At 37.0% G+C, this 12,285-nt stretch overlaps 1 protein-coding gene across 1 annotated transcript in view; it reads left to right on the forward strand.

The window, feature by feature from the left end:
• The window catches only part of MCM8 (minichromosome maintenance 8 homologous recombination repair factor), a 45,489-nt gene extending 33,514 nt beyond the window's left edge, over positions 1-11,975 (forward strand). The window contains exons 14-19 of the mRNA XM_047069649.1: positions 1,635-1,830; positions 3,532-3,751; positions 4,049-4,258; positions 5,522-5,598; positions 9,472-9,661; positions 11,824-11,975. Coding sequence (XP_046925605.1) covers positions 1,635-1,830; positions 3,532-3,751; positions 4,049-4,258; positions 5,522-5,598; positions 9,472-9,661; positions 11,824-11,916 — 986 coding nt within the window. The 3' untranslated portion in view covers positions 11,917-11,975. The remainder of the gene's footprint in view (positions 1-1,634; positions 1,831-3,531; positions 3,752-4,048; positions 4,259-5,521; positions 5,599-9,471; positions 9,662-11,823) is intronic.
• The last annotated feature ends 310 nt before the right edge of the window (positions 11,976-12,285 follow it).

A 12,285-nucleotide genomic window follows, 5' to 3' on the forward strand; every position in this document is an offset into this window, starting at 1 on the left:
TTTTTTATTTTTTTAATATATGAAATTTATTGTCAAATTGGTTTCCATACAACACCCAGTGCTCATATCAAAAGATGCCCTCTTCAAAACCCATCACCCACCCCCCCTCCCTTCCACCCCCCATCAGCCCTCAGTTTGTTTTCAGTTTTTAAGAGTCTCTAATGCTTTGACTCTCTCCCACTCTAACCTCTCTCTTTTTTTTTTTTTTCTTCCCCTCCCCCATGGGTTCCTGTTAAGTTTCTCAGGATCCACATAAGAGTGAAAACATATGGTATCTGTCTTTCTCTGTGTGGCTTATTTCACTTAGCATCACAGTCTCCAGTTCCATCCACGTTGCTACAAAGGGCCATATTTCGTTCTTTCTCATTGCCACGTAGTACTCCATTGTGTATATAAACCACAGTTGATGGACATTTAGGCTCTTTCCATAATTTGGCTATTGTTGAGAGTGCTGCTATAAACATTGGGGTACAAGTGCCCCTTATGCATCAGTACTCCTGTATCCCTTGGGTAAATTCCTAGCAGTGCTACTGCTAGGTCATAGGGTTCTTAATGCCTGTTTTTACAGTATCTCTATAACTTCCTCAGACTTAACACATCCGAAATCAAAATTCCGATATTCTCTTTCAAACCTATTTTTATAGTCTTTCCCATGTCAGTCAATGATAATTCCATCCTTCTATTTGCTAAAATCAGAAAATGTACAGTCATATTTGGCTTTTACATATACCCCACATCCAGTCTATCAACAAATATTGTGGGCTCTACCTTCCATATGTATATATATACAGTATTGAGACTCTTCTCCATTGCTGCTACCCTGATCCAAGACACCATCATCTCTTACATGGATTATTACTGCGATCTCCTAGTTGGAATGCTTGTGACCACCCTTGCCCTTTCCATTGTTCTTAACAAGGCAGAACAATCCTGTTAAAACTCAGATAAAGTTATTCTCCTGCTCAAAACCCTCCAGTGGCTTCCTATCTCACTGGCAGTGAAAGCTCAAGGCTTGACAGTAGTCCAGGGCCATTCACATTCTCGCCTTTTAATCACCTCTTTTGCCTCATTATCTACTGCTTCCTTCTTATTCTCCAGTTACACCACCAGCACATTTTACATTCCTGCATTGGGCTTTTTTAATTGTTATTCCCTTTGCCTGTGCTTCCCTTACTCCAGATGAGTCCACAAGGCTTGTTCCCTTTCCTCCTTGAAGTTTTTGCTCAAATGTCCTTTCCTTACCCCAGAAAACTGATCTTATATAATTATGCCTATCTCATGTAGTTGTTGAAATATACTATCTTTTGAATATGCATATCTCTTATTTCACCTGTTTGAACATAAGTCTTTAAGCTTTCTGAGGGTCACTCGTATCTTCATTTTTGTAGCACTCACAACACATGCCTTGCCTATGAAAAATGTTGAATGAGAAAATATTACATAAAAGTTAGTTACGACAAGTGTTTTATTTGCTGTAAAACAAGCACAAATTCTCTACTGTATGACATTTTATAATTTTAACTGCTAGAAACAATTACAAATAAGTTCCTTATTGTGGAACAGTTTCCATCCTGTAAGATTTGGAACTTAACCAAAGAAAGCTTTTTGTCTGTATTATTTTACTGTGACTGTAGGTATTTGTGGGATAGATGAATTTGATAAGATGGGGAATCAACATCAAGCCTTGTTAGAAGCTATGGAACAACAGAGTATTAGTCTTGCTAAGGCTGGCATGGTTTGTAGCCTCCCTGCAAGAACTTCCATCGTCGCTGCTGCAAATCCAGTTGGAGGACACTACAATAAAGCCAAAACAGTTTCTGAGAATTTAAAGTAAGTCTCTTTGGATATTTATACCTTTAATGTATTGAATCCTTATAAATCAGTAAGAAAAAGATAACTGAGGACATAATAGTTCACAGAAACGATAATTTCTAGTAAATGTACAAAAACATGTTGAGCACAACAAATTAAAGCAATGAAGTACCATTGATAGCTACCAGATTGGCAAACATTTTTTATATTAATAATCATTATTGGCAAAGGGTTGGGAAAATAAGTTCTCACATATTCAGGTTAGCGTATTGAAGGACAACTGGCATGTTTATTATCACTGTTTGAAATATACATTCCATTTGTTTTAGCCAGTTCTACTTTTAGGAATCATACTCACAGAAATAGTCATGTAAGTGCACAGAGACGCATTTACAAGTTGGGTATTATGCCATTGTATATCACAGACAAAAAGCGGAAACAGCTTAAAATGCCCATTGGTAGGAAAGTGGTTAAACTATGGAAGGCCGAACAGTGGAGAATAGCAGGTATAAAAATGGAAGTAGCTCTGTGTGTGCTGATAGGGAAACATGTCTGTGCTTACTGTTAAGTGAAAAGAGCACATTACATACTTATAAATGGGGTATGACCCCACTTTTTCCCAAAAACAGAGTTTGTATTGGTATGTGTGTATGCTTTCTCTTCTAGTTTGTTCTGTACAGGTTGGACAAAAGGCATAGGGAGGGGAAAATAGGTTGAAGTGATTGTGGAAGTGAGAAAAAGACAAAAGAATGCCTCATGTGAAAAATTGGAAGCTTAAATTCTAGAGGGAAAAAACCCAAATTTCCTAATATTTGATAATGTGTACCTTTAATACAGAAATGGTACATGGCAAAATATACAATAGTACTTGGAGGTGCTATACCACCACACCAAAAAAGTCAATCTAGGGACCCCTGGGTGGCTCAGTCAGTTAAGTGGCCAGCTCTTGATCTCAGTTCAGGTCTTGATCTCAGGTCATGAGTTCAAGCCCTATGCTGGGTATGAAGCCTACTTTAAAAAAAAAAAAAAAAGTCAATCTATTAGTTTTTCTTAATAAAATGACAAAGTGCTATATTGGAAAGATCAGAAAGATTCTATTGAACAAGGACTTGGTTTTTAGATTCTGGTTTTTAGTGGTACCCAAACCTGTTTTGGGGTGTTGACCAAATTCTTTAGCTACTTTGAATTTCAGTTTTATTGTCTCAAATAGAAGGATAATCTGATTGGTGGGATCAGGGAAGATGACTAAGTAGAACACGGCATTGTTATTATAATGATTCTAATGACTTCTAAGAAAAAGTGGGTTTTTTCATCTAAATAATCATAGATGCTTTGAGAGACTCAATGTCTTGGTGAAAGAAAACATACAAAAGATTAAAATGACCCAACTAGATAACCTCTGGTGTATCATATAGCATTTGTTTTAAAATTCAAAGGCATTGTGAAACTTACCATTAGGTAGTAATATAGAACACAGATATGGTGTGAGAAGGGGCCTTATCATTAACCTACCAAAGGTAGGTACATGTATGACTGGTGTGTGGCCTGGTGTCTCTCCAGAGTTGGTGGGTGTATCGAATACAAAAGCTATTGTTTGTTTCTTTAACATAAACTTTATTTTTTTAAAGTTCTACATGGAACTTCAATAGTAAATAAGTAAATGGTTTTCTACTTGTTTTGATTCCAATCATTGGTTCTTCCTTCTTCCCTGCCTCTTAGAATGGGGAGTGCCCTGCTGTCCAGATTTGATTTGGTCTTTATCCTGTTAGACACCCCAAATGAGGACCATGATCACTTACTCTCTGAACATGTGATTGCAATAAGAGCTGGAAAGCAGAGAACTGTTAGCGGAGCCACTGTAACTCGCATGAATAGTCAAGATTCAAATACTTCTGTACTTGAAGCGGTGTCTGATAAACCATTATCAGAAAGATTAAAGGTATGAATGTTTCTGCTCCTTAGTCATTCATTTCGGTTCTGTTTGGATGTCAGAGTTCAGTATGTTGCTTATTGTAGAGTAGTAGTATATAAGCTTTCATGCCAAAACCTTTCATGTTACAGTAGTAGGGTTTATATAAACTGCATTAGAAATAATCTGTCACCTAGACTCAGAGCTGGAACTACAGTGTTTGGCTTCTTTGGAAAGTCTTTTAGAACTTTATATGTATCTAAACAGTTTATTTTAACAGAAAGATTTTATTTGCTATCCTTGTAATCTTTTTTTATCATGCTTCAGGTGGCTCCTGGAGAAAAAATAGATCTAATTCCCCACCAGCTGTTGAGAAAGTACATTGGTTATGCTCGGCAGTATGTCTATCCAAGGCTGTCCACAGAAGCTGCTCAGATTCTTCAAGATTTTTACCTTGAGCTCCGAAAACAGAGCCAGCGGTTAAATAGCTCACCAATCACTACTAGGCAGCTGGAATCTCTGATTCGTCTAACAGAGGTTTGTTTTAAATTCATGCTTTTTTGACTTAAAAATGGGGGCAAGAGGTGGTATGATTTCTCTCAATTTCCGGCATAATTAACTTGACTTTTCTTCCAGCTGAGAGACAATTAGAAATGGATGTATAAAAATGTTTAAAAATGTTTGGCCATATCTGTAACAGAGCCAATCAAGCCACTTCTTTCTAGGCACAGAACCAGTTACTAACCATGCAACTTCCCCCCCCCCCCCTTTTAATGACATTGAAGACTCCTGGAGTGTGACAAGTAGTTAGGTTAATTAAGGATTCTGAGATTCTAAGTTGAATATATGGGAGCATGGAATATGTCAGTATTTGATTTGATACATGACAGGTCCATAAGCATAGTACCTGTTTTTCTAATAGCAGTAACATTTATTCACAGGTTTGGAATGCTAAGAGAACTCTGGCAGTTAAAATAGCTGGAGTTTGGGCTTTTTGCTTTAAAATCAGATTATTTCTTCTATGTTGTTTTAACAAATTGGTTAGGCATGATTTCCTGAAAGTAAAAGGCAAGGAAAAACCAAGGGTATTTCATAATCAAATTTTCTGAAATGAACACTCAGAAAGATATATGTTAGATAAAAATAGGTTTTAATCCTATTTTATTTAGTTCGTTTATTTAGTTTATTAAGTTTATTTGTTTATGTTGTTGGGGGGGGGGGAGGAGCAGAGAGAGAGAGGGAGAGAGAATCCCAAGCAGGCCCTATGCTGTCAGCATGGAGCCCATTGTGGGGCTCGAATCCACAAACTGTGAGATCATGACCTGAGCCAAAATCAAGAGTTGGACATTTAACTGACTAAGCCACCCAGGTGCCCCTAATCCATATTTTAAATGAGCGATTGGGGTGCCAGAGTGGCTCAGTCAGTTAAATGTCTGACTTTGGTTCAGTCATGATCTTTGGTTTGTGGGTTCGAGCCCCACGTCAGGCTCTGTGCTGACAGCTCAGAGCCTGGAGCCGCTTCAGGTTCTCTGTCTTCCTCTCTCTGCTCCTCCACTGCTCGCATACTGTCTCTCTCTCTCTTTCTCAAAAATAACAAATTTTTTAAAATAAAATGAGTGATTGTTTTCATACTCAAGTTTTCAGATAATTTTATTCTGACTTTGGTATTATAGTCCTCCTTCTGCAATCAGTTTTTGTGTAAAATGAATAAATGAAACAATCTTAGACCTACTTTACCTGCTCAAACAATGTCAAATATACTTACTGTTGTTATTTAAAAATGGTTTTTTTCTTTCAAAGGCACGAGCAAGGTTGGAATTAAGAGAAGAAGCAACCAAAGAAGATGCTGAGGATATAGTTGAAGTTATGAAGTATAGGTAAGATTAAATTTTAAATGCTGTTTTAAATGAAATATCAGTCATCGTTTCATCTCAAATTAAATATTTAATTATGCCAAGCAAAATTATTTTTACTTAGCCCATTGGATCCTTTTAACAAACTATATTTTCTTGGTTTAAAATATTTGTATAAAGAAACAATTTTTATATTAAAATGTTTTGAATGAGTATACATTCACATAGTTATAAAATCAATTCAAAAATACATATTTTGAGAATACTCAAAAGGAACAGCCTCATAATGGGTAAAATCATCATTAACACTTAATGACTACCAACCCTTTCAACAAATTCCTAACATTCCCTTTTGTATAAACATCCTGTTGGTTTAATATTCTACTGTGCTTGGACTGTCAGTTTCCTCTTTTACACGATTCAGTACTAGGGTTTGAGGGGTCTTGTCGATGAAAATTTTACCAAGCTGGCTTCATTCCCTCTCTAGTTGACTTCATTGTGTTGGAGACCCTCAGTTTGCCATTCGTCAGCAACCAGACAGTGTAGGAATTACTAGACTGTCTCATTCAGTGTGCTGCCAGGGATTCAGTGTACTAGCATGTGAAATAAAGGAGTGGCCATAAATACCAGTTGTCTGACTTATGATGGACCTAGCTTCCTGGCAGACCAGACCAATAAGAATCCTAGAGATTGCCTACAGGGCACCTGACTGGCTCAGGTGGTAGAGCACGTGACTCTTGACCTCAGGGTCTTGAGTTCAAGCCCCATGTGAGGTGTAAGGCTTACTTGGACAAAAAAAAAAGATACCTAGAGATTGCCCTAACAGAGATTCTTTTTTCACTAGAAAACAAAGCCACTGAACCTAACCAAAATTCCAAAAAATTTGGATTCTAACTTTGTTCCCAATTAAAAACAAGGACCACTAGTAGGGACTCCTTGTTTAATGATAAAAAGTTGCCTCTTAGTTTAGAATTTTTCTTAACAGACTGCTTTTTTTTTTTTTTTAAGTTTGTTATGAGAGAGAGAGGATGCGCATGTGTGTGAGTGGGAGAGGGGCAGAGAGAGAGAGGGAGAGAAAATCCCAAGAAGGCTCCATGCTGTCAGCACAAAACCTGACATGGGACTTGATCCTGCAAACCATGAGATCATGACCTGAGCTGAAACCAAGAGTCGGCCGCTTAACCAACTGAGCCACCCAGGCTCTCCTGAGCATCCTGCTCTTAAATTCTCCACCTGTGGCAGTGGGGCTATCATTGCTACTCCTGGTTTCCTTTTCCATTTAATGATCTCTCACCCTTTAGACCTACTGGTGCCTGGCTCTACTGAATAATATCATGGATAGACTTGGGCTATCCAGCAAATCAGGGATCAAACTACCTTATTACTCTCTCTTACCTGTAACATTCTCTTTTTAGGCTTTACCCTAACTTAGTTTCCTTAGGCCTCAGACCCCAGATATTGCCTCAAGCAGCCATCTAGTATTTCCCCACAATAAGTCCACTGGTCTGATTCATTCTCATATCTGAGCATTACACATTATAAATTACACATTAAACCTTTTCAATAAAAATGCCATATTGATTCTGCATGTCTGAATCCTCATGTCGGACAGTGTTTACATGTACTTTTTCCATCCAAGAGGAACTCTTCCATATTTTTTTGTGTAACTTTGTATTTTTTTCTACTACTTCTCAAAGTTGCCTTGCTGGTAATTCTGAATTAGTTTTAGGCTGTCAATTTACTCCTGAACTCCTGAAAAAAGAGATCTCATTGTTAAATATAAACAGTATCTACATGAAATTACTAGTTTGTTTCCTTGAACTGAATGTGCTTTATTGGCTTTTACACAAATTTTCAGATAAAAAGAATAGGTTGATTCCTAGTGATTGGAATTATTTCCTAGTGATTCCTAGTGACTGCCATCATTTCCATGGTAGATATCAAGATCCAGTTAAACACAGAGACTAGGTTGTGAATTACCACTTACCATGCTTTCTGTCCTTAGTCTATGCTCTAGGAGAGCAAGGACCCTATCTGTCATCTTTACCAGTGTACTCCCAGGGCCCATACCTAGCACACAGCACACCCTCAGTAAATGTACTGCATTGATAGTAAAGTTGACCATGGGAATCATCTTTCATTCATTAACTCTTCCATTTCAGAGTTTCCCTCTCTTGAGTTGTGAATGTTTGTACTTAATGTGGTCTTGAATCTATAAAACTACATTTTAAGCAGAAGCAGAAGCCAAAATAAAATCTAAACTGTGATACAGTTCATCATAGTTATCAAAGCACATAGCTATAAAAACTAAATGTTTATGGCCAACAGTTCACTTAAGTTTTCTTTAAAAATATACTAGGAAGCACAGGAGAATAGAGCCACCTTCAAAGATGAAATATCATTGAGTTTTTTCTATTTCAGCAAAGTGGCTCAGATATTTATAAATCTTCACATCTGAAGCCATGTATCTCAGATTTAAATCCCAGATATTCCGCTCATTGGCTGTGTAACCTTTGGCAAGTCACTTAACTTACCACACTTTGCTTCTTCATCTGTAAAATGCAAATAAGAATAGTCCCTAGATCAGAGGATTGTTGTACTAAATGGGGTAGCATATGGTGATTAAATATAATTAAGCTAAATATGAATTGTTAATACATAGTAGTTTAAAGCATTTTTGACAAGTACCTTATGAAAAATAAGCTATGGTTTATTATATTTACATAATCATATTACATTTCTTACCATTTATTAGTCTGATTTGGATGATTCATTCCTATTTGTACAGCTTTCTCTTTCACGTAAGCTCTTATCAGGAAACAAAACAAAGCTATGTTTTTAGTAACCCTATAAACTCATTGCTGTTCCTTAAGGCAGGAATTACATCCGTTTTATTCATCAGTGCAAGTCTACTGCCTAGCAGATGACCAGTTTATATATGATTAACCAATTCCTGATTAAATAACACCTTTGCCTCTGGGCTTTGTGTGAGATTGTATCTGTCCCATTGTACAGGCAGGGAGTCATCCACAGAGCTGGATTAGAAATGATGGCTAATTTTATCTCTCACTGGTGTTTTCAGACTTCTGGCTAAAATCCACTAGCAAGAGTGCATATGTCTTTCTTTGATGATACTGTGAAAATAAGAGGAAGCAGCAGAGAACTAAAAATAGTAGGTGGATCCTTTAATATCTAACCACCATTACTGCAAGTCAGCAGAACCGTTCTAGTTCATTCCCACAGTATTTTTAAACATCTTTCATCTGCCAGGTGCTGCACTAGGAGCTGGGAACATATCTTTGTCCTCTAAAGCCTAAATTTAGTATGTTTAGAATTTCTTTCTTTCATGAATCAAAAAGAATGTTCCAGGCATTTATATCATAGTCTATCAACTTTGTATTCTTACGCTTTTCTCTTTTCAAATGTAGATGTTTCTTAAAAGTGGCAACTGGGGCGCCTGGGTGGCGCAGTCAGTTAAGCGTCAGACTTCAGCCAGGTCACGATCTCGCGGTCCGTGAGTTCGAGCCCCGCATCAGGCTCTGGGCTGATGGCTCGGAGCCTGGAGCCTGTTTCCGATTCTGTGTCTCCCTCTCTCTCTGCCCCTCGCCCGTTCATGCTCTGTCTCTCTCTGTCCCAAAAATAAATAAACGTTGAAAAAAAAAATTAAAAAAAAAAAAAAAAAAAAAGTGGCAACTGTGTCCAAAAATATTTTTATCGGCACATAGTTCATACCATAGTGAATTTCATAGTGGCTGTTCAAGCAATACATGAAATCTTTGAAATCTTTGCTACGTGAGTCTCATGGTTATTTCCACATTTTTCTTCTTATGAACTGGGACAAAAATTTCCATACCCGTGCTACATTGGGTAACTCTGTTTTCCTCCCTTCTCGTTAAGCATGCTAGGAACTTATTCTGATGAATTTGGAAACCTAGATTTTGAGCGATCCCAGCATGGTTCTGGAATGAGCAACAGGTCAACAGCAAAAAGATTTATTTCTGCTCTCAACAACATTGCTGAAAGAACTTACAATAACTTATTTCAATTTCAACAACTTCGGCAGATTGCCAAAGAGCTTAACATTCAGGTATGATAAGCCAAATACTTAATCTTGTTTATGAAAATTTCAGGAGGTCTTTATTAAGTGTAGAATTTTTAAATATCAGAATATTTTGATGACTCTGGAAAACAGTATGGAAATTACTCAAAAAATTAAAAGTAGAACTACCCTATCTATGATTCAGCAATCGCACTATGGTATATTTACCCAAAGAATACAAAGGAATTCAAAGGAATATATGCATCCCTGTGTTTATTGCAGCATTATTTACAATAGCCAAAATATGGAAACAGCCCAAGTGCCAATTGTTGGATGAAGGGATAAAGAAGATGTGGTATAGAGAGAGAGAGCACGCATATGTGCTCGCTCGTTCTCTCTCTCTCTCTCTCAAAAATGAATAAATAAAAACTTCTAAGAAATTTTTTTAAATGTTTATTTTTGAGAGAAAGAGAGAGAGAGAGAGGGAGAGACTGAGATTGAGATGAGTGGGGGAGGGGCAGAGAGGGAGACGCAGAATCCAAAGCAGGCTCCAGGTCAGCACAGAGCCTGACACAGGGCTCGAACTCACTAACTGCAGATCATGACTTGAGCCAGTTGGACGCTTAACTGACTGAGCCATCCAGGTGCCCCCGAAGAAACAGACTCTTAGCTATAGTGAACAAACAGATGGTTATCAGAGGGGAGGTGGGTGAGGGAGTGGGTGAAATAAGTGATGGGGATTAAGAGTGCACTTTATCAGGGGCACCTGGCTTGCTCAGTTGGTGGAGTGTGCTCCTCTTAATCTCAGGGTGGTAAACTTGAGCCCCATGTTGGGTGCAGAGATTACTTAAGAATAAAATCTTTGCTTGGGCGCCTATGGTGGCTCAGTCAGTTAAGTGTTGGACTCTTGATTTTGGCTCAAGTCATGGTCTCATGGTTTGTGGGTTTGAGCCCCATATTGGGCTCTGCACTGATGATGCAGAGCCTGCTTGAGCTCCTCTCCCTCCCTCTCTCTCTGCCCCTCCCCTGCTCATTTTCTCTCTCTCTCTTTCTTTCAAAATAAATAAATAAGCTTAAATGAATAAATAAAAATAAAATCTTTGCAAAAAAAAGTATCACGAGCACTAAGTAATATATGGAATTGTTGAATCGCTATATTGTTCATCTGAAATGAACACTGTATGTTAACTACACTGGAACTAAAATTTTAAAATAAATATAATGGAGATTGAAAAAATAAAAGATTTGGATGAAAAGAATGGAATAGGCTTTTTTGAAGTATTTTCTTTGTTTAAGCTATGAAATTAGCTAGTCAGAGCTTTAAAAAAAAAAAAAAAAAAAACAAAACCCCAGCAGTGTTAGGGTTCCAGGGTGGCTCAGTCAGTTACACATCCCATTCTTGGTCTCAGCTCAGATCTTGATCTCAGGGTCATGAGTTCAAGCCCCATGTTGGACCCTACTCTGGGTGTGAAGCCTACCTAAAAACAAAAAACAAAAACAAAAAAAACCAGCAGTTTTTATCTAAAATGCATACCTACCTCTTTTGTAGCATCTTGATAGTTGAAGGAAACATAAGAGACTCACTTTCCATGTTTTTCTGACAAAATCTCTTGTGGGCAAGTCATCTTACATCTTTGCATCTCTGTTTCCTCGTTTGTTCAACAGACATGATTCCAGGGTCCGACTTCGGCTCAGGTCATGATCTTGGGCTCTATGCTGACAGCTCGGAGCCTGGAGCCTGCTTCGGATTCTATGTCTCCCTCTCTGCCTCTCTCTCTCTCTCTCTCTCTCTCTCTCAAAAATAAATAAACATTAAAAAAAATAGACATGATTTCACCTGCTCTGCTACTTGAAAGTTTTAGTGAAAATGAATGTAATAAGACTTTAAACATGTAAGATAGTTTATATGGAAAACTGTCCACTCAATTTCACAATTGGAGCTAGTCTAATTTTTGTTTTGAAGCTAATCTAAAACAAATACAAAAAATACTCTGGATACTGGAGTTTTTAATTTTGATTAGCTCAAATAGAATAGGATCTCACAATAGAATTGAAAGCTCATATGTAAGCAGTTTTCTCTATGAGGAAGTACAAATAAATTTATTTGCCCAAGAAACTTGAGGAATGCATGTTATGGTTTGAGAGATTCATTTTATAAATCATGTTTTTGCATATTATTTAATGGGCTGTTTTTTGATGTTTTATTCCAGGTTGCTGATTTTGAAAATTTTATCGGGTCACTAAATGACCAAGGTTACCTCTTGAAAAAAGGCCCAAAGGTCTACCAACTTCAAACTATGTAAAATGACTACCAACCCAGGACGTCTTGAGATTATTAGCAGTTTAAAACTATCTCAGTAATAAAGAGTATGTTATATATATATATATATATATATATATATATATATATATATATATATTGTTCTCTGGAAAATGATGTCCTAAAATTAATGTAATAGGAAAAAAGATTTAAGAAGTGATAAAGCCATGTGTTTAGTTTTTACAGTTTCTCTGAAAGATGAGAAAAATAAATTGTTTATATTTTTAAATGATGTGATTACATGTATTATATATAGTTGTATTTTTGACCTCTTTTATTCTTACTTTTTTTCTATAAAGTGTCCATCTGAGTAAACATTTGCTAAGTTACATCTTAATGTTTAAATAGCTCT

Source organism: Lynx rufus, unplaced genomic scaffold (assembly GCF_022079265.1).
Source record: "Lynx rufus isolate CCGP_SWC_20201006 ecotype Redwood Valley unplaced genomic scaffold, mLynRuf1.p SCAF_8, whole genome shotgun sequence".
Classification (NCBI taxonomy): domain Eukaryota; kingdom Metazoa; phylum Chordata; class Mammalia; order Carnivora; family Felidae; genus Lynx; species Lynx rufus.